Below are 24,441 nucleotides of genomic sequence, written 5' to 3'. Positions count from 1 at the left end.
TTGGGAAGGGCGTTAATGATGTGTTTGTGGAGGAGCCTTTTGGGACCAGTGACCACAGTTCGATTAGGTTTAAGATATTTATGGATGGGGACAGAGGGCTCACGTACTAAAATGTTCAACTGGGGTAAGGCCAACTTTGAGGCTGTGAGAAGGTGTCGCTTAAGTTGACTGGAGCAGGTTATTTGAGGGGAAAGGAACATCAGCCAAGTGGGATGGGTTTAAAAGTGCTGACAAAAGCTCAGGATATGTATGTCCCTGTTAGAATGAAGGCAAAGCAGGCAAATGTAAGGAAGCTTGGCTGACGAAGGAAATTGAGACATTAGTCAAAAACAAGAATGCATGGGACAGTTATAGGCAGCTGGGATCAAGTGCATCCCTGGAGGAGTTTTGGGAACTAAGGAGTAAACTGAAAAAGGAAATCAGAAGGGCAAAAAGGGGCCAGGAGATAGCTACTAGTCCCATTAAGGACAATCCCAAAAGATTTTATAAATACATAAAGGGGAAAGGGGAACGAGAGAGAGTGGAACCACTCGGGAATCGAAGCGGTCACCTGTGTGGAGCTACAGGAGTTGGGCAAGGTCTTCAATGAGCATTTCTCCTTTGTATTTACCGAGGGGAAAGACAGTAGGGTGGAGGAACTTGGGGCAGTCAATGGAAGTGTCTTGAGAGTAGTCAATGTTACCATCGAAGAAGTACTGAAGGTACTATCGTGTATGAAGGTAGACAAATCTTCAGGGCCTGAAGATCTCTCTAGTTTCCTCCCAAGACTGCATGGGACAGTGATAGGCAGCTGGGATCAAGTGCATCCCTGGCGGAGTTTTGGGAACGAAGCAGTAAACTGAAACAGGAAATCAGAAGGGCAAAAAGGGGGCAGGAGATAGCTAAGGACATTGTGGGAAACTAGAGAGGAAATTGTGGGAGCCCTGGTTGAAATTTACGAGTCGTCCTAAAATACAGGAGTGGTGCCGGTAGACTGGAGAGTAGCAAATCGTGTACCTCTATTTAAAAAGGGCTGCTGGGAAAATGCTGGGAACTATAGGCCAGTGAGCTTAACATCTGTAATTGGAAAGTTACTAGAGTATTCTGAGGGATAGGTTATACAGGCATTTGGATGGGCAAAGGCTGATTAGGAATAGACAGCATCATTTTGTATTTGGAAGGTCGTGTTTCACAAATCTGAGTTTTTTGAAGACGTGACTAAACAGTCGATAAGGGCAGAGCTGTAGATGTTGTGTACATGGATTTCAATAAGGCATTTGGCAAGGTTCCGCATGGTAGGCTGCTCTGGAAGGTCAAATCGCATGGGATCCAAGGACAGATAGCTGAATGGATAGCAAATTGGCTTTGTGGAAGGAAGCAAAGGGTGATGCTGGGAGGTTGCTTCTCGAACTGGAGGCCTGTGACTAATGGTGTGCCTCAGGGTTCGGTGCTGGGTCCGTTACTGTTTGTCATCTACATTAATGATTTGGATGAGAACATACAGGGCAAAATTAGCAAGTTTGCTGATGAGACAAAAGGGGATAGTGAAGGTGGCTGTGAAAGATTGCAGCAGGATCTGGATCGATTGGCCAGGTGGGCTGAGGAATGGTTGACGGAATTTAATATAGAGAAGTGAGAGGTGTTACATTTTGGGACATCTAGCAAGGGCAGGACCTACACAGTGAATGGTAGGCCTCTGGGGAGTATTATAGAGCAGAGGGATCTAGGAGAGCAGGTGCATGGTTCCTTGAATGTTGAGTCACAGGTAGATAAGGTGGTCTAAAAGGCTTTTGGCACATTGGCCTTCATCAGTCAGAGAATTTAGTATTGAAGTTGGGAGATCATATTGCAGTTATGTAAGACGTTGGTGAGACCGCATTTAGAGTATTGTGTTCAGTTCTGGGCACCATGTTATAGGAAAGATATTGTCAAGTTTGAAAGGGTTCACAAAAGATTTACCAGGATGTTGCCAGGACTAGTGAGGCTGAGTTATAGGAGAGGTTGAGTAGGCTAGGTCTCTATTCCTTGGAGCGCAGGAGGATGAGGGGTGATCTTATAGAAGTGTATAAAATCATGAGAGGAATAGATCGGGTAGATGCACAGAATCTCTTGCCCAGAGTAGGGGAAAGGAGGACCAGTGGACATAAGTTCAAGGTGAAGGGGAATAGATTTAATAGGAATCTGAGGGTTAACGTTTTCACACAAAGGATGGTGGGTGTGTGGAACAAGCTGTCAGAGGAGGTAGTTGAGGCTGGGACTAACCCAATGTTTAAAAAACAGTTAGACAGGTACATGGATAGGACAGGTTTGGAGGGATATGGACCAAGCGCAAGCAGGTGGGACTAATGTAACTGGGACGTGTTGGCCAGGGTGGGCAATTTGGGCCAAAGGGCCTGTTTCCCACTGGATCACTCTATGACCCTATGACTCTAAACTGGTCAAATTCAGAACTAGATCTCTATTCCTTTGTTTGTAACTGAATCCTTGACTTCCTCATTGGCACAGCTTGATCAGTACATCGTGGGAACAATGCATTCTTCTTGTCCATCAGCACACGATGGTGCAGCGGTGGAGTTGCTCCCTTACAACGTTTGCAGTGTTAGACACGGGTTTGATCCCGACTACGGATGTGAGGACTTTGTACGTTCTCCCTGCGACCATGTGAGTTTTTGCTGATCTCCAGTTTCCTCCCACACTCCAAAGACGTAGATGTCTGTAGGTTAATTGGCCTGGGTTTGTATACTTGGTCTCAGTGTAAATTGTCCCTAGTATGTGTAGGATGGTATTAATATGCAGGGATCGCTGGTCAGTGCGAACTCGGTGGACCGAAAGGCCTGTTTCCGTGCTGTATCACGAAATTAAACATAAGGGCACTCCCAAGGCAGTAGGCTGCTCTACACTATATCCATTACAGTATAAACGGGTATGGCTCCAATGCCATCTTTCAATATGCCAAAGAATAATAGGTACTGAGTTGGAGTGCATGAGGGTGGCACAGCAGAGTTGCTGCCTTATCGTGCCAGAGACACGGGTTTGACCCTGACCACAGGTGCTATTTGGAGTTTGTACATACTCCTTGTGAACGTGTGGGTTTTATCCAGGTGCTCAGGTTTCCTCTCAAGGCATACAGGGGTTTGTAGGTTAATTGGGGGGGCTATGTATAAACACAGCTGTAATTTCTACATGGTGAAACCAAAATGTATAAAAAATACCCTTTAATAAAATCTGACAATGTGCACTTTACCCATTTTTTTAATTGATTTTTTCTATTACAAATCTCAAATTGTGGAGTATAGAGGCAAATATATAAATGATGGGTCTATGTCCCAAACATTATGGAGGGCACTGTGTTTGCATTGAAGGAAGTGTTTGATTGGATCTTAACTTCCAAGCTGGAGCTTAGCGTGGAAACAAGCCCTTTAGCTGCGGACCTAGACTGTCTGCAGCTAAAATGTCGTAAACCTAGTGTCGGGACCTAAACTGTCGGGACCTACAGCGTCCGGGCCTAATATGGTACGGGGTGGTGACGTCACCCTTTGTCCCTTATTTGGGAGTGAGGAAGTTGGCAACCCTACTAATATGGAACAAGGGCGGTCCCGTACGGGACAAACTAATTTAGCACGAAATACGGGATGGCCCGGCTAATACGGGAAATTGGCAACCCTAGCCCAACATGTGCCATCTACACTAGTGCCACCAACCTGCGTTTGGCCCATGTACCTGTCTAAATGTTTCTTAAAAATTGTGATAGTACCTGCCTTAACTACCGGTAGGTCATTCCATACACCCACCACCCCTCAGATTCCTATTAAATCTCCCCCCGCCCCCACCCCCTCACCTTAAGCCTATGTCCTCTGGTTCTCGATTTCCCTACTCTGGGCAAAAGACACTGCGTTTACCCGATTTTTTGCCCCATGATGTTGTACCAATAGTGACCTCATATGTTGAAAGATTGGAGCGACTAGGCTTGTATACACTGGAATTTAGAAGGATGAGAGGAGATCTTATCGAAACATATAAGATTATCAAGGGGTTGGACACGTTAGAGGCAGGAAACATGTTCCCAATGTTGGGGGAGTCCAGAACAAGGGGCCACAGTTTAAGAATAAGGAGTAGGCCATTTAGAACTGAGATGAGGAAAAACTTTTTCAGTCAGAGTTGTGAATCTGTGGAATTCTCTGCCTCAGAAGGCAGTGGAGGCCAATTCTATGAATGCATTCAAGAGAGAGCTAGATAGAGCTCTTAAGGATAGCGGAGTCAGGGGGTATGGGGAGAAGGCAGGAACGGGGTACTGATTGTGATTGATCAGCCATGATCACATTGAATGGCGGTGCTGGCTCGAAGGGCCGGATGGCCTCCTCCTGCACCTATTGTCTATTGTCAAGGGGGCTGAACTGGTAAATGGATGAAAACAATTCGCTTTCAAAGAGCGAGGATCGAAGAGATCGATGGCCAGGATGGGTTAAAAACTGCGACGGGTGTGAACCGAATAAAAAAAAAACACTTTCATGCTCGTAACTCTGATGTAAAAGCGCAAGGTGCAATTTCTGAGATGCATTCAGCCAGCAGAAGCTTTCACTTTGCAGCCGACGGATGACGGCGTTATTATGTTGTTACTCAAGGGCTGACTCATAAACGCACGTTGACTGTGAGGAAGTGAGTGAGGGTGAGGCGGTGGCGACGGCTCCCATGCGGTGGGCTGCAGCCAGCACTTGCTGCACGGACCCACCTTCCCTCCCTCCCTCATTCATTGATTGTCCCGGGCCGGGACGTTCCGCCGCTCGCGACTCCCGGGCCACGTTCCAGCCACTGCCAGGAGCCGCCGGCGCCCTGCAGCTCAGCTGCTCCAGCATGCTGCAATAAAAGGCGAAATCAAAATCGTCCTCAGCCTGCTCCAGGCACCCGAATAAGTTAGTATACACCACATTGCCTCTGTGTTACGGTCGCAGAAAACTTTTTGTCCTTTGAGGATGGACCACGTAATAAACGTCTGCAAGGGATCATTGGCTCTTCTTAAAAGGGCAATGGGCCTAGGAATTCCCCTTACGTTAGTGCACCGTTCTCGGCAGCAGTATTCAGCATTGCCTGAAGGCGTCCACATTTTAGACTGGGGAGAAAACGGGAGCATCTGAGGGAGGAGACTCACGTGGTCACGTGTAAATGCTCTAATCTCACCGTTCTCAAACCAAAGATCAATACTACACCTGCATCTCTGGATAGGGCCTGGTACAAACGGCTTTTCCTCCCTGGTTCTGCTAAAATGTTTAACATGAGATTAGGGGATCTACACCAACAAAGGGAAGGGAAGAGGTGATTAGGAGTAAACACTGAACAGGGGATGCGCATCCGATAAGACTGAGGCTCACCATGAATAATGATCCCCGTTTGCCAACACTGAAGGAAGCCTTAACCTTCAACTTTAAAGCCACTTCAATGCAAATGAACAGTATTGTTCTCATGCTTTAGACAAGCAAATCTTTTTTTGTAAATAAAGACAAAGTTTTGATGTGTTGAATGAAGGCTGGTGGACTAAAAGTTGAAGACCAGAGAAACTCCTTGTTCTGTCCAAGGAGGGGCGAGAGGGGGAATGAGAACAGAACTACCGGGCAGAGAGGAGAAATGGATGAGGGATCAAACTTTGACGAGGGAGGGGAAAACACGTTTACTAAAGAAATGTTTTTTGTACTTTTGACTTTGTCATTGCACATGCCTAATGGCTTCTGAGCACACGTGCTGGGGTGACCACAGTGTTGGAGGGTCACTACTGGTAATTTAGTTTAAATGTTTGTTTTCAAGAGAGTTAGATTTAGCTCTTAGGGCTAAAGGAATCAAGGGATATGGGAAAAAGCAGGGGTACTGATTTTACACCAATGTACACTGCACACTTGTGGTCAAACCATAAAAAAGCTAGCTTACAGAGTTTTCAGGTAGCTTTTAATGATGCCATGAGGATATTACTTAAGAGACCTAGATGGTGTAGTGCAAGTGAAATGCTTGTGGCTGCAGGAGTTAATACCCTACAAGCCATGATAAGAAATTTAATGTATACATTTATTTGCCGAATTAATGACTGAAAATGAGATCATCTTGGCATTATCACGAATAAGGTTTAGTACTACACGCTACCAATCACAGTTGTGGAGACATTGGTATAGTTGTCTCGTTGTTGATCACTGATGGCTGATGCTTTAAACTATGCATTGTGCTTGTATGTAACTTATTGTGCTTTTGTTAGTAATTTGTTAGTGACTGACTGTGCTTTTGTATGTAACTTATTGTGCTTCTGTATGTTTATTATATGTAATGTCTTGGCTTTTATCTGGACCTTGAGTCTGTAATAAAGTATTGATTGATTGATTGATCATATTGAATAACAGTGCTGGCTCGATGGGGCCGAATGGCCTACTCCTGCATCTATTTTTCTATGTTCACACAATACCCCAAAATAATGGGCTGTGGGAAAGATTTTGGAGTCTATTGTCTTTTAGAATCTATTAACATGTCTAATCCCTCCTTCTCTGCTCAATGCCCCTATATGGCATAACTCAACTGTTGCCATATTATTTACTTGCTATCTTTTGCCATTCAAAAATTCCAGCTTGACCTGTTCTCACAAACAGCAGTATGCCAAGAACCACCCTGTTTTTTTTCTGTGCTTTGCAGGAACCATTGAGTTCATCAAGTCAATGCACTCTCTTTGAGCAATCTTCATCAATCTCATTTGTTCACTTATGTTACTCTAACCTATTCTCTCACTCATGCCATTAACCAATGCTCCCACCACCACCATCTTCAAGCAGTTGTAATTTACAATGCCAATTAAACTGCCAGCAAGTTCTTGGGATGAGGGAGAACATGGGAGGACCTGGGGGAATGTCATGTAATCGCAGGAGAATATGCACATATTGCGAGAGAGGTCGGCCTTGAATCTTAGACTTAGTTGTTAGGGTCCAGTTTATTTGCTGTACCACCAAGTCTCTCTGCAGATGATCTTGACTTTGTGGAATTACATTACTCTCCCAAACATGTAAAAAGGTTTTGCCCTAAACATTACTATTTCTCTGCAGGCTCTACCACATTCCTACTCTTAAATCCCCAAGTTTGGTCTCTTTTGCAAAATTCACTCCCTTTACTATTGTTGGGTGAATTTTCAGTTACATGATAATTGGAAAACTAAATCCTTCTTCCTGCTGAAAATATTTCTCATCAATTAAATCATCATAATTACTAGTTAGGAGTTTGTTTATTTGACTGTGTCAATGGAAGTTCTTTCTGAATAACCATGATAGGGAGAGAAAGCAAAGAAATCAATTTGTAGGTGTATTTGCCTGATGAAATTATTATTTAGAACGGCATATCTCTGATTTATAATGGTAACCTGTTTTAATGCAACTGAAAATGATAAATGAGCATGAGTTTGTACACTTAAAAGATTTAAATAAATTTCACATTTTTTATCTGAAGTAGCAAATCTAAATTGAAAGTTTTTCCAAATATTACATTTGACTCCAAGCATTTATGCTATTTTAATTAATGCTTGGGAAAGAATAAAATGATGAACATTCAGTAACTTAATGACTTTCGTTTCAAAATGCTTCACAGCCAAACAATTAAGTTTGAACTGCAGCAACTCTTGAATTGGCCTCAGTAATTCCACAAGCAGAAATTGAGATAAAGGACCGGTTCATCTAGTTTACTGTTGACTAACTTAGGTTGCAATGTTAAAGGAGTGCTCATTTTGATGTTTGAATATTTGTTCAAAGGTAAAAAAATGTAATCTATATGAATAGTGGCATTGACTGGAGATGTAACGTAATTAACTCTTTCACTACTCCTTCAGGTTCAAGGAAGTTGATCTTTTGGTGTTGATTAGATTAAGTGTCTGGTTTAGTAATTATATACTCAATATTTTTTTGTTAACAACCATTGACTGCTAAAATTGATGTTAAATTACATTTATTTAAAGACACTGATGGTTTACAGTATAAGATCTAAAATATTTGTGCAGTTCTTAATGAATTGTATTTTTTGTTGTTGCAGATATTGAATTCATCACTGACATACAAGAAAGAGATTAGTTTACCCTTGATGACATCCGTTTGAAATGGCGCCCTTCAAAATGAAATTATTTGGCTTACTGTATTTTGTACAGGGAATGCCCTATGGACTACAATCCAATTTATTACCAATTTATCTGAGGACATTTGGACTTTCATTTACCAAAATCAGCTTGACCAAATTGTTGTATTTTCCCTGGTTACTTAAGATACTCTGGGCTCCATTTGTGGATCAATATGGAACAAAATGGAAATGGCTGCTGTGTAGCATGTTTGGATTATTTTTATGTTGTCTAGTAATGTCCAGACTGATTCCGGATATGGATTTCCCAGCAATAGCCTTCATTTTGTTCCTGATGAATTTCTTTGCTTCAATTCAAGACATTGCTGTGGATGGCATTGCAGTTCATTTGCTTAGCAGTGAGGACATTGGTTATGGCAATACCATCCAGGTTGTAGCCTATAAGATGGGCTCTCTTGTTGCAGGAGCCGGGCTATTAACCGTGATGGACTATATTGGCTGGAATATGCTTTTCATAATATTCTCTGTTGTCTATGCTGCCGCTATGATTTTTTCTTATTTCACACCTGAAGAAGAAGATACCTCTGAAACAAAAAGCAGTTTGCCCCTGCTCAATCCCGGCAAAATATTAGGAGAGATCCTTAAAGTGCCTGGAACAGTTTGGAATCTGATTTACGTCATGATCTACAAATTGGGTAAGTGCATCCAGTGTAATACTATAACGTATGATAACGACGTTAAAAAGACATTTGGACAGATACATGGACAGGAAAGGTTTAGAGGGATATGGACCAAACACAGGCAGATGAGCCTAGTGTAGATCGACACAAAATACAGGAGGAATTCAGCGGGACAGGCAGCATTTCTGGATAGAAGGAATGGGTGATGTTTCGAATCAAGAACCTTCTTCAGACTGAGAGTCAGGGGAGAGGGAGACACGAAGATATGGAAATGTAGATGGGGCAGCTTGGTCGGCATGGGTAAGTTGGGCCGAAGCGCCTATTTGTTTCCATGCTGTATGACTTCAAGACTATAATTATCAATAAATAATGATTTTCTAATTCTTCTAAAATTCCTTGCCTAGAAATACATCTTGTGTCCGGGTTGCACAGTCATGTCAGCACATTGCTCCTGCTTTCAAAATTCACTGCATTGACTTCAAATAATTTTGAAATCAGAGAACAATGCACTGATGTAACATTATTGTTTAAATTAAAACACAAAATGCTGGGAGCACCCATCAGTTTGACAGCATCTGTGGAATGTAGTTAGAGTTTCAGATAGAAGATCCTTCATCATTTCTGATGAGGGTCCTTGAACCTGAAATGTTCTCTTGGATGCTGCCTGACCTGCTGATTATGGCCAGTAATTTACGTTTTTGTTTCAAAGTTCCAAGCAGTTGCAGTTTCAATTACAATGCAGCTTATTTTACGCATACGATAAAAGATTATGTTTTGAGCTGCCGATTTTGAATCCTAATGTAGGTTTCCATCAAAAAAATAAATTAGATTTTTCTTACTTGTAGGTGTTGCTTAACTTGCTGCATATTTCAGGTATTTTCTTCTTTTTAATAATGTTTATAATGTCAAAATGTGAAAAAAGATTGGAGAGACAGTATTATGTAGCACCTAATACAACTGAATACGTGTTGATGATACTTCGAACACCGTGATGCCTATCGATTGTTTGGTCAGAATTAAATAAACATTTCTCACTGAAAGTTAGAATAAGATTTTTAGAAAACTTCAAAAGAAGAGACAAAGTGCTGAAGTAACTCAGGCAGCATCCCTGTAGAACATAGATAGGTGACGTTTCAGACTAGAAACATAATTTCTGCATTAAAATGGAGAAACAAGGAAACGCAGATACTGGTTTAGAAAAAAAAAGGTATTATTCCAGCACTTTGTGTCTATTTCTGCATTAGCCTACTCACGACCTGTAAGTATTTGGTTTGTTTCAATGTGATTTCATATTTTCTCTTGAAATAGAAGCAGGCCCATGGCCATTTGGCCCATGGTCTATCAAGTCTCTGCTGGGTTTTATCTGTCCCATTATTTCCCTATAACATATCCTCTTTCACATCTCCATCAATTCCTTGTGGCTCCCCAATCCCCACGTACATCTGCACTAGGGGTAATTTAGAGTAGTCAGTTAATCTACCAAAACATCTTTGGGAAATTAGAGCATTCAGGAGAAACCCCCGCAGTCATAGGAAAAGCAATCAAATTCCATATTTGCAGCACCGGACATTAGGACTGAACCTTGATCTGCTCGATGATCAGCTATGTATCTATGCTGTCCTCATTCTTCTAAATTCAAGTATCGGCCCATTTCCATGATTATTATTTCTGTAATCTAAATCTGTTTAATCTTTCCTTCTAGGACAACCATCCCATCTCTGGAATCAATTTGGCAAATCTTTGTTGCACTTCCTCTCCTTCAAGCATATCTTTCTTTAGGTGGAGGGATCATATCGGACCAGAGCATAATATTTTTGTTGCTATCTTTGAAGATGCAATATGGCAATTTAGTCTTGCGCACATTTGCCTTCCTATTTACTTGTACATGCATGTTATTTTTCATTGGTTTCTGTACAGACACCAGGGTTCCTCAGAACAGCAAAGGTTTTCATTTTTTAAAAAATCTACCAGAATAGAAAACATTACTTCACCTTTTTCCACTTCTATCTGCCATGTCCTCGCCATTCGTTTACCTTTTCCATCATTCGTCCATCAATTTTCAATGCCTCATAAAAACAATTCAGTCATTCCCCTTTTTATTAACAATAAAACACTCAAATTGTTCCCTGATTATTGTTTCTGAAAGCTTCCTCACCAACAACTGACTGGTCTATAGTTATTGGACATGTCCTTGTTCTTGTTCTTGAAGAGGGATGTTACATTTACCATCCTTCCATTATATTGAGAAAATTGGAACATTAAATCTTCAGCAGTTGTTGCCTTTACCTCACTAACAATCTAGGATGCATCTTATATGGAGTTTTTATTTTAAACATATCTGATTTTCGAGTAACTAATTCCAATCAATTTTTAGTGTAGATATATTTGAAATAAAAAAGGGTAAATATCATGATTTTAAAATGGTAAATTAATTAGACAATAGACAATAGGTGCAGGAGTAGGCCATACAGCCCTTCAAAATGCTGTTATTATCTCCACCTTCAAGGACAGTTCACTGCTATTATATGTAGTCTTGCATTTTTATATGCATCTAGAAACATAGAAAATAGGTGCTGGAGGAGGCCATTTGGCCCTTCAAGGCAGCACTGTGCTGGTTCGAATCTAGTAAATTAAAAATCTTCAACTGGCATATTTAATGTTTAACACAGAGGATGAAGTGCACAGAGATTAATGGATCAATATTTCTGCATTCTAAAAAAAAAAGATTCTAGCCAAAAGTTGCTTCTCTCGAGAAGGTTTATCAAATTTCTACTCCATCAGTTAGTTATACGCAGCCCTTATGTTTTCTTACAATTTTGTAATTTCAATCTTTGTTGCTCATCTACCAAATAACGTAACAAGAAACATTCTGTGCTCCAAATATTCTCCCCTTACCTTCTGGCAAGAAACTCCTCCCAAGTCCGATCACTACAAACAACAAAGCAAGTGCAGAAATTCTTTACCTTATTCCATTAATCCAAATATAAAACTAATCAAAGAGTACATATAAATAATTATGAATAATCACTGTGGTATTTAATTGGTCCATTGCTTTTATCTTGCACACCCTGACACATCTGTCAAGGCTCCTGAATATTCCCACTCGGGTACACCCTCTGTCACAGTTCATTGCTCACTTATTCATGAATTGAGCAATACATGTTATTATGTGCACAGAGACCTCATTGTGGCCTCTGTTGTTTTGTTGCTTTTGGCAGTTTATGTATGGTGCATAATATTTCCTGCTATATTCTGAAGGGATGGAATTTAAAATGTGACAAAGTACCAAACAGTGAATTCAGGCAGAACTGCGAAGTTCATGGGTGTTAGTCTATGTAACACTTACGCAAGATGTGTAACTCTGTACAGAAGGAACTTGAAAGAAGATGTCATTATTGAATTTGAAATCTTCTACTTTGCAAGCTAGATATTAATTTTATTTGCGAATCAACATTAATATAATTGTGATTAACAGTGGTAAGATATTTTACAGATCAAGAGATAACTACAGAGCCCTCCATAATGTTTGGGACAAAGACCCATCATTTATTTATTTGCCTCTGTACTCCACAATTTGAGATTTGTAATAGAAAAAAATCACATATGGTTAAAGTGCACATTGTCATATTTTAATAAAGTGTGGCGGATCAGGCCACTCCTCGGGTCAGCCCCCTCGTTACGTGACGGACAGGTGAAAGGGGTTAAAAGCCAGACCAAGGGAAGGCGTGGAGGATCCCTGGGAGAACTACGCTGTGGGCACCAGCTCACAGCCTAATAAAGAATCTAACTAAACACTGCCTGGCGTCTTGCCTTTTCTCTGGCCTCCGCCAGGCCACTACATTGGTGACCTCGACGGACATCACACGTAGTGATGTCGAACAATGGGCAACCCGGTCCTGCCGCCCTCGCGCAACCCGGTCCTGCCGCCCTCGGTCCTGCCGACCTCGAGGCCGTCTCCCTCAAACTCCCGACCCTGTGGACCGAAGAGCCTGAGGTCTGGTTCCAGCAGGCAGAGGCACAGTTTGCTGTGCGAGGGGTAACCGTCGACTTGACGAAGTACTTTTACGTCGTCGGCGCCCTGGACCAGGCGACAGCAAGGCGAGTAAAGCCTTACCTTAATGACCCCCCCGCGGATGACAAATATAAGGGCCTTAAAGAACTCCTTATCAGGAGGTTCGGCCTCAGCGACGCCGAGAGGGCAACTCGCGTTATGAGCCAGGGGGGGCTCGGGGACCGACGGCCGTCGGCCCTTCTGGAGGACATGCTCGCCCTTATGGGCAACCACCCGCCCTGTTTCTTATTTAAGCAGGCCTACCTGCGGCAGCTCCCCGTCGACCTCCGTTCTCAGCTCGCAGAGGACCCCTTCACCGACACGCAGCGGCTGGGCGAGCGCGCTGACCAAATCTGGATGTCCCGTCGGGAGGACCTGGCAGCCCTAGCCGTCTTTTCCGCGGCGTCGGAAGGCCAACAGCAAGCTGGGGCCGCCGTCGATCCCGTTTCAGGGCGACCCCCGCGGCGAAATCCGGCCGCCATCGGGAACCCCGGTGCCGGCACGTCCTTCTCGCACGGCCCGCCGACAATTCAGCCAGACGCCACCAGAGGTCACTGGTGGTCGGCCCAAGCAGCACCACCTCCAATACCGCTGGAGACCACCGGAGGTCGCTGGTGGGCATCCCAGTCTGCACCACCACCGGACACCAGCAAAAGCTGGTGCTATTATCACCATCGTTGGGGACCGAACGCCAAGCAATGTCGCCTACCCTGTGCCTTTCCGGGAAACGCGAGGGCCGGCCGTCAGTGATCCCTTCGGCGGCCGGCCAGATCCATCGCGTGTTCGCTCGGGATCGCCGCACCGGGGGTTGGTTCCTCGTCGACACTGGAGCAGAGGTGAGCGTCCTACCTCCTTCCACCGCCGATATCCATACGGGCAAACGCGGCCCCCTCCTCACTGCGGCGAACGGTAGCCCCATCAACACTTACGGGGTCTGCCAGCTCGCCCTTAACTTCGGCGACAGCTGGTTCACGTGGCGGTTCATCATTGCCGATGTTTCCCAGCCGCTGCTGGGCGCCGACTTCCTGCGGGCGCATTCCATGCTCGTGGATGTCAGGCGGCAGCGCCTGGTGCACTCCAGCACGCTGAGGCCGGTCTCCCCCAACGTCGGACACCTGTCGTCCGTGGATGCGACGTACGCGCGCATCCTGGCGGACTTCCCGGACATTGTGGAAACCCACTTCTCCTCCTCCACTCCCAAGCACGGGGTGCAACATCACATCCCCACCACCGGGCCACCCGTGCACGCCCGAGCGCGGCGTCTCGCTCCAGACAAGCTCCGTCTAGCTCGAGAGGAGTTTCGTCAGATGGAGTCAATGGGCATCGTGCGCCCTTCCGATAGCCCGTGGGCGTCACCACTCCACTTGGTCCCCAAGGCGGACGGGGGTTGGCGACCGTGCGGGGACTATCGGCGCTTAAATGACGCGACCGTTCCCGACAGGTACCCGGTTCCGCACATCCAGGACTTTAATGCCCACCTGGCCGGAGCATCCGTGTTCTCCAAGGTGGACCTTGTGCGCGGATATAATCAAATCCCGGTCCACCCCGATGACATCCCCAAGACTGCCATCATCACCCCGTTCGGCCTATTCGAGTTCCTACGGATGCCGTTCGGGTTGAAGAATGCCGCACAGGCCTTCCAACGGCTTATGGACTGTGTGTGCCGTGGCCTGGAATTCGTCTTTGTCTACTTGGACGACGTACTCGTGGCCAGCCGCTCGAAGCAGGAGCACTGCACCCACCTCCGCCAGCTGAAAGCTGCCCTGAAGGCTCGACTCACGGGCCCAGACTGGGTGGACGCCCTGCCGTGGGTTTTGCTGGGGATCCGCACCGCACCCAAGGAGGACTTGGCCTCCTCCTCCGCCGAGTTGGTGTACGGGGCCCCCTTGACGGTTCCCGGGGAGTTCATCCCACCAGCGCACGGTCGAGTGGAGCAGCCTTCTGACGCCCTGCAACGTCTTCGGCAGACGGTGGGCAGGCTGGCACCTGTGCCCACATCACGTCATGGGACATTCCAGCCACACGTCCCTGCCGCTCTGGAGGACTGCCAGTTTGTGTTCCTGCGCAGGGACGCACACCGATCACTTCTCCAGCGGCCGTACGAGGGCCCCTTCCGGGTCCTACAACACGGCTCGGCCACATTCGTTCTGGACATGGGGGGTCGCAGAGAGACTGTTTCGATCGCACGGCTGAAGCCGGCACACGTGGACATTGATCGGCCGGTGCCGGTTGCACAGCCCCGCCCGCGCGGTCGCCCCCCGTCCAACCTACCCCCTCCAGTGTCTGCCAAGACCCCTCCACCTGTCGGTCAGTCGCCGGTCCCTGCGCCGGTCATGGTGCGCACCCGGGCTGGTCGCCTCGTGCGCCCTCCTGTCCGTTTTGTACCTCCGGTTCTTGGGGGGGGTCCTGTGGCGGATCAGGCCACTCCTCGGGTCAGCCCCCTCGTTACGTGACGGACAGGTGAAAGGGGTTAAAAGCCAGACCAAGGGAAGGCGTGGAGGATCCCTGGGAGAACTACGCTGTGGGCACCAGCTCACAGCCTAATAAAGAATCTAACTAAACACTGCCTGGCGTCTTGCCTTTTCTCTGGCCTCCGCCAGGCCACTACAAAAGGCTATTTTTATACATTTTGGTTTCACCATGTAGAAATTACAGCAGTGTTGAAACATAGTCCCCCCCATTTCAGGGCACCATAATGTTTGGGACACAGCAATGTCATGTAAATGAAAGTAGTCATGTTTAGTATTTTGTTGCATATCCTTTGCATGCAATGACTGCTTGAAGTCTGCGGTTTATGGACATCACCAGTTGCTGGGTGTCTTCTCTGGTGATGCTCTGCTAGGTCTGTATTGCAGCCACCTTTAGCTTATGATTGTTTTGGCTAGTCCCATTCAGTTTTCTCTTCAGCATATAAAAGGCATGCTCAATTGGGTTAAGATTGGGTGATTGACTTGGCCACTCAAGAATTGACCATTTTTTAGCTTTGAAAAACTCCTTTGTTACTTTAGCAGTATGTTTGGGATCATTGTCTTGCTGTAGAATGAACCGCCGGCCAATGAGTTTTGAGGCTAAAAATAATATTAGCAAATTTGCAGATGACGCAAAGCTGGGTGGCAGTGTGAACTGTGAGGAGGATGCTATGAAGATGCAGGGTGACTTGGACAGGTTGTGTGAGTGGGCAGATGCATGGCAGATGCAGTTTAATGTGGATAAATGTGAGGTTATCCACTTTGGTGGAAAGAACAGGAAGGCAGATTATTATCTGAATGGTGTCAAGTTAGGAAATGCAGAAGTACAAAGAGATCTGGGTGTCCTTGTTCATCAGTCACTTAAAGTTAACATGCAGGTGCAGCAGGCAGTGAAGAAAGCTAATGGCATGTGGCCTTTATGACAAGAGGAGATGAGTATAGGAGCAAAGAGGTCCTTCTGCAGTTGTACAGGGCCCTAGTGAGACCGCACCTGGAGTACTGTGCAGGTTTGGCCTCCAAATTTGAGGAAGGAAATTCTTGCTATTGAGGGTGTGCAGCGTAGGTGCACTAGGTTAATTCCCGGAATGGCGGGAGTGCCGTACGTTGAAAGACTGGAGCAACTAGGCTGTATATACGCTGGAATTTAGAAGGATGAAGGGAATCTTATTGAAACATAAGATTATTAAGGGATTGGACACATTAGAGGCAGGAAACATGTTCCCAATGTTGGGGGAGTCCAGAACAAGGGGCACAGTTTAAGAATAAGGGGTAGGCCATTTGGAATGGAGATGAAAAACCTTTTCAGTCAGAGAGTTGTAAATCTGTGGAATTCTCTGCCTCAGAAGGCAGTGGAGGCCAATTCTCTGGATGCTTTCAAGAGAGAGCTAGATAGAGCTCTTAAAGATAGCGGAGTCAGGGGTTATGGGAAGAAGGCAGGAATGGGGTACTGATTGTGAATGATAAGCTATGATCACATTGAATGGCGGTGCTGGCTCGAAGGGCCGAATGGCCTACTTCTGCACCTTTTGTCTATTGAGGCATTTGTTTGAACTTGAGCAGAAAAAAGATGTGTCTTTCCACTTCAGAATTCATTATGCTACTACCATCAGCAGTTGTATCATCAATGAAGATAGGTGAGCCAGTACCTTCAACAGCCATACATGCCCAGTTCATAACACCCCCACTACGCTAATGTTACTTTCACACATGAGGTGGTATGCTGTGGATCTTGGGCAGTTCCTTCTCTCCTCCATACTTTGCTCTTGCCATCACTCTGATATAAGTTAATATTCGTCTCATCTGTCCACAAGACCTTTTTCCACAACTGTGGTTGCTCTTTTAAGTACTTCTTGGCAAACTGTAACCGGGCCATCCTATTTTTGCGGCTAACCAGTGTTTTGCATCTTGCAGTGTAGCCTCTGAATTTCTGTTCATGACGTCTTTTGCGGACTGTGGTCATTGACAAATCCACACCTGACTCCTGAAGAATGTTTCTGATCTGTCGGACAGATGTTTGGAGATTTTCTTTATAGAGAGAATTCTTCTGTCATCAGCTGTGGAGGTCTTCCTTGGCCTGCCAGTCTCTGTGATTAGTAAGCTCACTAGTGCTCTCTTTCTCCTTAATGATGTTCCAAACAGTTGATTTTGGTAAGCCTAAGGTTTGGCTGATGTCTCTAACAGTTTTATTCTTGTTTCTCAGTCTCATAATGGTTTCTTTGACTTTCACTGGTACAACCTTGGTACTCGTTGATAAACAGCAATAAAAGTTTCCAAAGGTGATGGAAAAACTGGAGGAAAGACTAGGTGCCGAGAGCTCTCTTATACCTGCATGAAGGAGGCAATTAAACACACCTGAGCACACATGTGTCCCAAACATTATGGTGCCCTGAAATGGGGGGACGGGGGAGGGGACGGACGGACTATGGAAAACGCAGTTGTTTCTACTTGGTGAAACCAAAATGTATAAAAATGGCCTTGAATAAAATCTGACAATGTGCACTTTAACCACATGTGATTTTTTCTATTACAAATCTCAAATTGTGGAGTATGGAGGCAAATAAATAAATGATGGGTCTTTGTCCCAAACATTATGGAGGGCACTGTATATTTTAAGCGTATTTTTAAAAATAATATCTGGGATTCCAAAAACATTTTAAGCAGTAAAGCACATGAAGATGGCAAAGGGACTTGTATCAACCATATTTTAAACATAGAAAGATAGAAAATAGGTGCAGGAGTAGGCCGTTTGGCCCTTCGAGCTAGCACCGCTATTCAATATGATCATTGCTGATCATCCAACATCAGTATCCTGTTCCTGCTTTCTCCCCATATCCCTTGATTCCATTAGCCCTAAGCTCTATATCTAACTCTTTTGAATACATATTTTATATGGACATGTTAGCAAAGACATGCAGATTAAAGGATTAGTCAAAGGGAGATGTTTTAAAAGACATCTTATCAAGGAAAGTGAGGAGACCTGATGAAGAGCAGCTAGGTGCATGGCACTAAAGTGGTGGAAATTAGGGGGAGCGAAGGGCAGGCGATAGTGGTGACCAGAAGTAAAATACCAGAGGAGTGCAAAGATCTAACAGGATTTCCAGGGCTCGAATAAATGGCAAAAATAAGATTTGCAGGATAGAGAGATTTAACAACAATGTTAGAAGTTGAAAAACAAAGTGGACAGGGAGTCAACATTGCAGAGTGAACAGTGGCATGGCGGTTGAATGGAACTGGTCTGAGTTATATTTTCGCAACAACCTGGCAAGTAAACTGTAAATTAAGATTGTTAATGGATAAACTGTGTGTTTGGAGTTTAGAGATACAGTGTGGATACAGACTCCCCCCGAGCTCACATCGACCACCCGCACACCAGTTCCATGTCCTACACACTGGGGACCATTTACAGAAGCCAATGTACATGTCTTTGAAATGTGGGAGTAAACTGGAGCACCTGGCGAAAACCCACGTGGTCATAGGGAGAACGTACAAACTTTACACAGACGGCACTTGTAGTTAGGATGGAACCTGGGTCTCTGGGTCTCTGGCGCGGTGAGGCAGCAACTATCCTGCTGCACTACTATTCCGCCCCATTGCATTGTGGGACAGGCTCCAATGGGAGAGCAGATTTATGGCTTTGTTTCCTGAGGCTGTGTGTCTGCTCCTCCAATCAAGAGCTTTAAAATCTAAAAGGTCTAAGTGCTACAATTTTCTTTCCGAACTTCATTTTGCCATTATATAGAGACAAAATGCTGGAGTAACTCAGGCAGCATCTCTGGATAGGAATGGGTGACGTTTTGGGTCAAGACCGTTCTTCAGATTGGGAGTCAGGGGAGAGAGGGACAGAGATAAGGAAGTGAAAGGTATTTGATTTCATTGCATTTTGCCAGTAACTGGTTGGGATGCACCCTCTGGTGGATTACATGAGAAGCACATGTGGAAAGGTGAAATTTGGCATTAATAACAATGGTCACAGATGCTAATTCCATATTATTTCAGGTTTCAGTTCCTGTTTCAATCATCATGGATGGATTTAAATCAAAAGTCATCTGTTGACTTGTGACCTATTAAGACTTACCATTGCCAACACATGCTTGAGTCCAGGCTCTGCAACAACATCTTTATTATTTTGAGGATGTTAAATGATGTGAGTCTTAAACTGTCATGAATTAGCTACTCTCAAACCTCTCAGGTTGTTGCACTCTAAAGAGGTGAGCAGCTGTCACAGTGCACACTGGACTGGTCACCGATCCGAGAAAGTATGCAATTTCTTTCATTACTATAAAAATTTCCTTACTGGCAGAGTTTGTCCTTTGGCCCCTGGGAAAAAAAGCATTTGTGATAGGCATTGTACAGAAATCCAATGAATGTTTTCTTTCAAGGGCATGCAATTGGAAAACGTTAAAGACCTTGAGTTCTAAACCATCTGTAAAATAAGCCTTGCATGCTAAATACACTAAGGAAAATAGAGCCTGGTTGCAGATCAGGATTACGTGAATCAGGTTGTACCACTGGCATAGTTTGTAGTCATCTGAGGGTTCAGATCATGGGATCTTGGGATCTTGAGGATAGCGGAGTCAGGGGGTATGGGGAGAAGGCAGGAACGGGGTACTGATTGAGAATGATCAGCCATGATCACATTGAATGGTGGTGCTGGCTCGAAGGGCCGAATGGCCTCCTCCTGCACCTATTGTCTATCATAGTCATGTTGTGAACAGATGTGGTTTTGGGTTGGGTGGGGGCAAGGAGATGGTTAGGGGGCCCAAGGGAGAATCACTTTGCAGGCCTTACTGAAATAGACCTACCTGAAGCAATTCCCTGCACTCAAACTCAATCGGCTAAGGCCTAACCAGGTAGGTTCACAATGAATTATTGAAAATGGGCCTGTTGTGTGTTGAGAATGCTTATTTCTCTCTCTATCTCTCTCTCTCTCGTCTCCTATGTTCAGCTCTGTGGCCATAGAGTAATACAGCACAGAAACAGGTTCTTAAGGCCACTTCATCCAAGACGTCTCATCTAAGCTAGTCCTATTTGCCCACACTTTGCTCTTATCCCACTAAACCTTATTCAAGTACCTGACTAAATGTCTTTTACATTTTGTTATTGTACCTACCTCAACTACTTCCTCGTAGTATAAGAAAATAACTGCAGATGCTGGTACAAATCGAAGGTATTTATTCACAAAATGCTGGAGTAACTCAGCAGGTCAGGCAAGGTCAGCTCCCGAGATGCTGCCTGACCTGCTGAGTTACTCCAGCATTTTGTGAATCAACTACTTCCTCTGTCGGAAGGGTATTCCATATACCCACAACCTTCTTTGTGAAAAAAGTTGCCTATTAAATCTTTCCCTTCACACCTTTTAAACTTATGTCCTCGTGCTCTTGATTCCCCTATCCTGGGGAAAAAAAAACTTTCACCCTGCATTTACTCTCTTTATTTCCCTCAGGATTTTATACACCATTATGAGATTACACCTCAGCCTCCTGCACTTCAAGGAATAAAGTCCGAGCGCCTTCCAACTTTCTCTGTATAGCTCAGGCCCTCGAGTCCTGACAACATCCTTGGAAATTGACTTTGCAATTTTTACAGCTTAAGGTGTCTTTCCTTCAGCAGGGTGATTGAAACTGAATACAATGCTCCAAGATAGACACAAAAAGCTGGAGTAAAGGCCCTGTCCCAGTTAGGTGTTTTTTAAGGCGACTGCCGGCGACTGTCATAGTCGTAGCAGGTCGCCGAAAAACCGGTGACTGGACCCCCCCACGACAATGTCTACGACAAGCTACAACAACCTACCACCTAGTCAACGTCAAGCTACGGCAAGCTACCGACAACCGGCGACCCAATCGTCGCAAGTAGAACGTCCATCGACGACCGCACCTACGACAACCTACCACCACAGAGGCGACAACCTACGACAACCGAAGAAAACCTACATCCACCCGCGACAAGTTACGACAGGCTATGAACTTGAAGACTGAAGACAACTGAAGACAATTCACGTTTCACCCACTTTCCCTATAAAAGGGGTGGTATGGTAGGGTTTCCAATCATTCTGCATCATTATTATTTGAAAATATGCCATGAGAAACTACTCTGAAATACAATAACTTCATACATCAATATACAAACAAAATTATTTTAAAGGTTGATAAGAACATACAAAAATATACAAAGCATACAAAAATATTGTAATAAACTTCAATAAATTTCAATAAACTTCAAACTTTAAACAGAATACAAGTGCAAAAACATACAAAACCTAACATCATTTATGGACACATTACACTGATGGATGATCAGATCAGGTCCACACTTGGAATTCGCCAAAGTCGGCACCGGTGACAACCTTAATGACCTGGCGACAACCTAGTTCACCAGGGCGACAACCTACGACAGCGCCCACGTCAGACGACAAGCTACGCTCATTGGCGTCAAACCAACAGTCGCCGAAAAATGTCATGCCTTCACAAAATCCAGCGACGACCAGAAAAACGCTATGACTCTGGAGACTACTCACGACCATGCCCGCGACACCCCGGCGACCGCGCGGCGACAGCCTCATCACCTAAAAAAAATCGCCGAACTGGGACAGGGCCTTAACTCAGCAGGTCAGACAGCATCTCCGGAGAAAAGGAAAAGGTGGTTTTGGGTTGAGACCCATCTTCAGACTGAGTCGGGAAAAGCGAAATGAGTGATATAGACAGCAATATAGAGAAATATAGAACAAATGAATTAAAGATATGCAAAAAAGTAATGATGATCAAAGAAACGGTCCATTGTTAGCTGTGGACTTAGTGAAAATGAGATACACAGACAATGAAATTCATCAGGACGACAGTGATCAGTGGGGAAGGGACGTAGAGAGAAGGGATGCAAGGGTTACTTGAAGTTAGAGAAATCAATAGTCATACCTCTGGGTTGTAAGCTGCCCGTGAAATATGAGGTGCTGTTCCTCCTATTTACATTTGACCTCATTCTGACAATGGAGGAAGCCCAGGACAGAAAGGTCAGCATGGGAATGGGAAGGGGAGTTAACGTGTTTGGCAACTGGGAGATCATGTAGGCCCAGGCGGACTGAGCGAAGGTCTTCAGCATAACGATTGTCCAGTTTATGTTTGGTCTTGCCGATGTATAAGAGTCCACCCCTGGAACAACAGATGCAATAGACGAGGTTGACGGAGGTGCAAGTGAACCTCTGCCGAGCCTTAAAGGACTGTATGAATGAATGAATGAATAAGGTTATTGGCCAAGTATGCATATACAAGGAATGTGCCTTGGTGCTCCGCTCACAAATGACAACACAAACATACAGTTCACAATTAAGAATAACGCATAAACACATCAAAACAATAAGGATACACCATTACGGTCTAAACATGTGGGTGAAAATAAACCAGAGCAAAAAAGAGACCACAGACTTTGGTTATTGAGTAGAAGTATCACTCGTGGAAAAAAGCTGTTTTTATGTCTGGCTGTGGCTGCTTTGACAGTCCGGAGTCGCCTTCCAGAGGGAAGTGCTTCAGAGTTTGTGGCCAAGGTGAGAAGGGTCAGAGATGATCTTGCCCGCTCGCTTCCTGGCCCTTGCAGTGTACAGTTCGTCAATGGGGGGAAAGTTGCAGCCAACAACCTTCTCAGCTGTGCGAACGATCCGTTGCAGCCTCTGGATGTCGTGCTTGGTGGCTGAGCCAAACCAGACCATGATGGAGAAGGTGAGGACGGACTCATTGATAGCAGTATAGAATTGGACCATCATTGCCTGTGGCAGTTTGTGTTTCCTCAGTTGCCGCAGGAAGTACATCCTCTGTTGGGCCTTTTTGACTGTGGAGTCGATGGTGGCCCATTATTTAAGGTCCCTGGAGATGATGGTTCCAAGGAACTTAAATGACTCCACAGATGTGACTATGTTGTTGTTGATGGTGAGTGGGGGGAGGGGAGAGGGATCTCTATGTAGGATCCTTGGACAGAGTCGAACATACATCAGCAAGACCAAATGTAGACTGGGCGATCGTTTTGCGGACCGTATGTTTATGGCCCTGCCCTCATCAAACTTGTTAGTTTCTTCTCCATAGTTCCCAGATTTTTATTTGCAGCCTTTCTTAAATAGAGGCACAGCATTAGCCACCCTCCAGTTCTTTTGGCACCTGCACGTGTCTAACGATGAATCACGTATCTCAGCCGGGGCTCCGCAATTCTTCTCTACCTTCTCATCAGTGTCCTTGGATATACTTGATCAGGTCCGGAAGATTTATTCCCCTTCATATGTCATTGGATATTCAGCACCTCCTCAACTGCGATACAGATTATCCTCACGATATCTCCATTAACATTCTCAGGTTCCCTAGTCTTTATGTCTTTGCATTGAAAACAGGAGCAATATTGTGTTCATGCATGTATGACCACTTTGGTTTCTATTTGCTCTCTAGTTACCTGCCACATCCAATCATAAGCTCTGGTGAACAATTAAATAGCTAATGGGAGTAGCAGATCCTGGACAATTCCTATCCAGGCCAGCTTGTGAATGCTATTGACAAAGCTGAAGCATTCACAATAGCATTCATAATCATGTACAACTAGAATGATGTTAACTTCATTTAAGAAGCTTCTGGATGAGAATTTGAATTGCCAATACACAGAAGGCTGTGCACCAGATGCTGGTAAATGGATTACATACATACTTGATAGCCGACATAACTCTGATGGTTAAAGGGCTTGCACTATAATTCTCTGACTCCAACAGTACAAGGAATATGTTGTATATCAGCTTATTTCTGAAATGTGCACCATTATAAATAAATAGTTTTATTCAATGCAGGTTTTCCAAAGAAGTAACTGAAACAACTGCATACAACAAAGGCCAAGTGACCAGACAATACCCTTGCAGTAATACTGAACATCTGTTCTACAGAAGAAGCTGTGCCTCTAACCAGGTTGTTCGAGTACAATTACAGTACTGGCATCTGCCCAGCAATGTAGAAAATTGTTCAGATATGCCCTGTATGTAAAAACTAGCAGACATAGGTTTGAGAGAAGGGGCAGGAGTTTCGGAGAGAAGAGGATTAGAGGGTGGTTAGAATTCAGACCACACTGCCTGAGAGTATGATGGAGGCAAATACTTTCACAACATTTAAGAACATTTCGGCATCTCTGGAGAGAAGAAATGGGTGACGTTTCGGGTCGAGACCCGAAA

General features: G+C 44.7%; 1 protein-coding gene across 1 annotated transcript in view; it reads left to right on the top strand.

Annotated features, from left to right (window-relative positions):
• Positions 1 to 4,650: 4,650 nt before the first annotated feature.
• slc33a2 (solute carrier family 33 member 2) overlaps positions 4,651 to 24,441 on the top strand; it is a 121,867-nt gene continuing 102,076 nt past the window's right edge. The window contains exons 1-2 of the mRNA XM_078396262.1: positions 4,651 to 4,889; positions 8,020 to 8,753. Coding sequence (XP_078252388.1) covers positions 8,084 to 8,753 — 670 coding nt within the window. The 5' untranslated portion in view covers positions 4,651 to 4,889; positions 8,020 to 8,083. The remainder of the gene's footprint in view (positions 4,890 to 8,019; positions 8,754 to 24,441) is intronic.

Source organism: Rhinoraja longicauda, chromosome 3 (assembly GCF_053455715.1).
Source record: "Rhinoraja longicauda isolate Sanriku21f chromosome 3, sRhiLon1.1, whole genome shotgun sequence".
In the NCBI taxonomy this organism is placed as follows: domain Eukaryota; kingdom Metazoa; phylum Chordata; class Chondrichthyes; order Rajiformes; family Arhynchobatidae; genus Rhinoraja; species Rhinoraja longicauda.
This window is presented reverse-complemented; position numbering and strand designations above follow the sequence as displayed.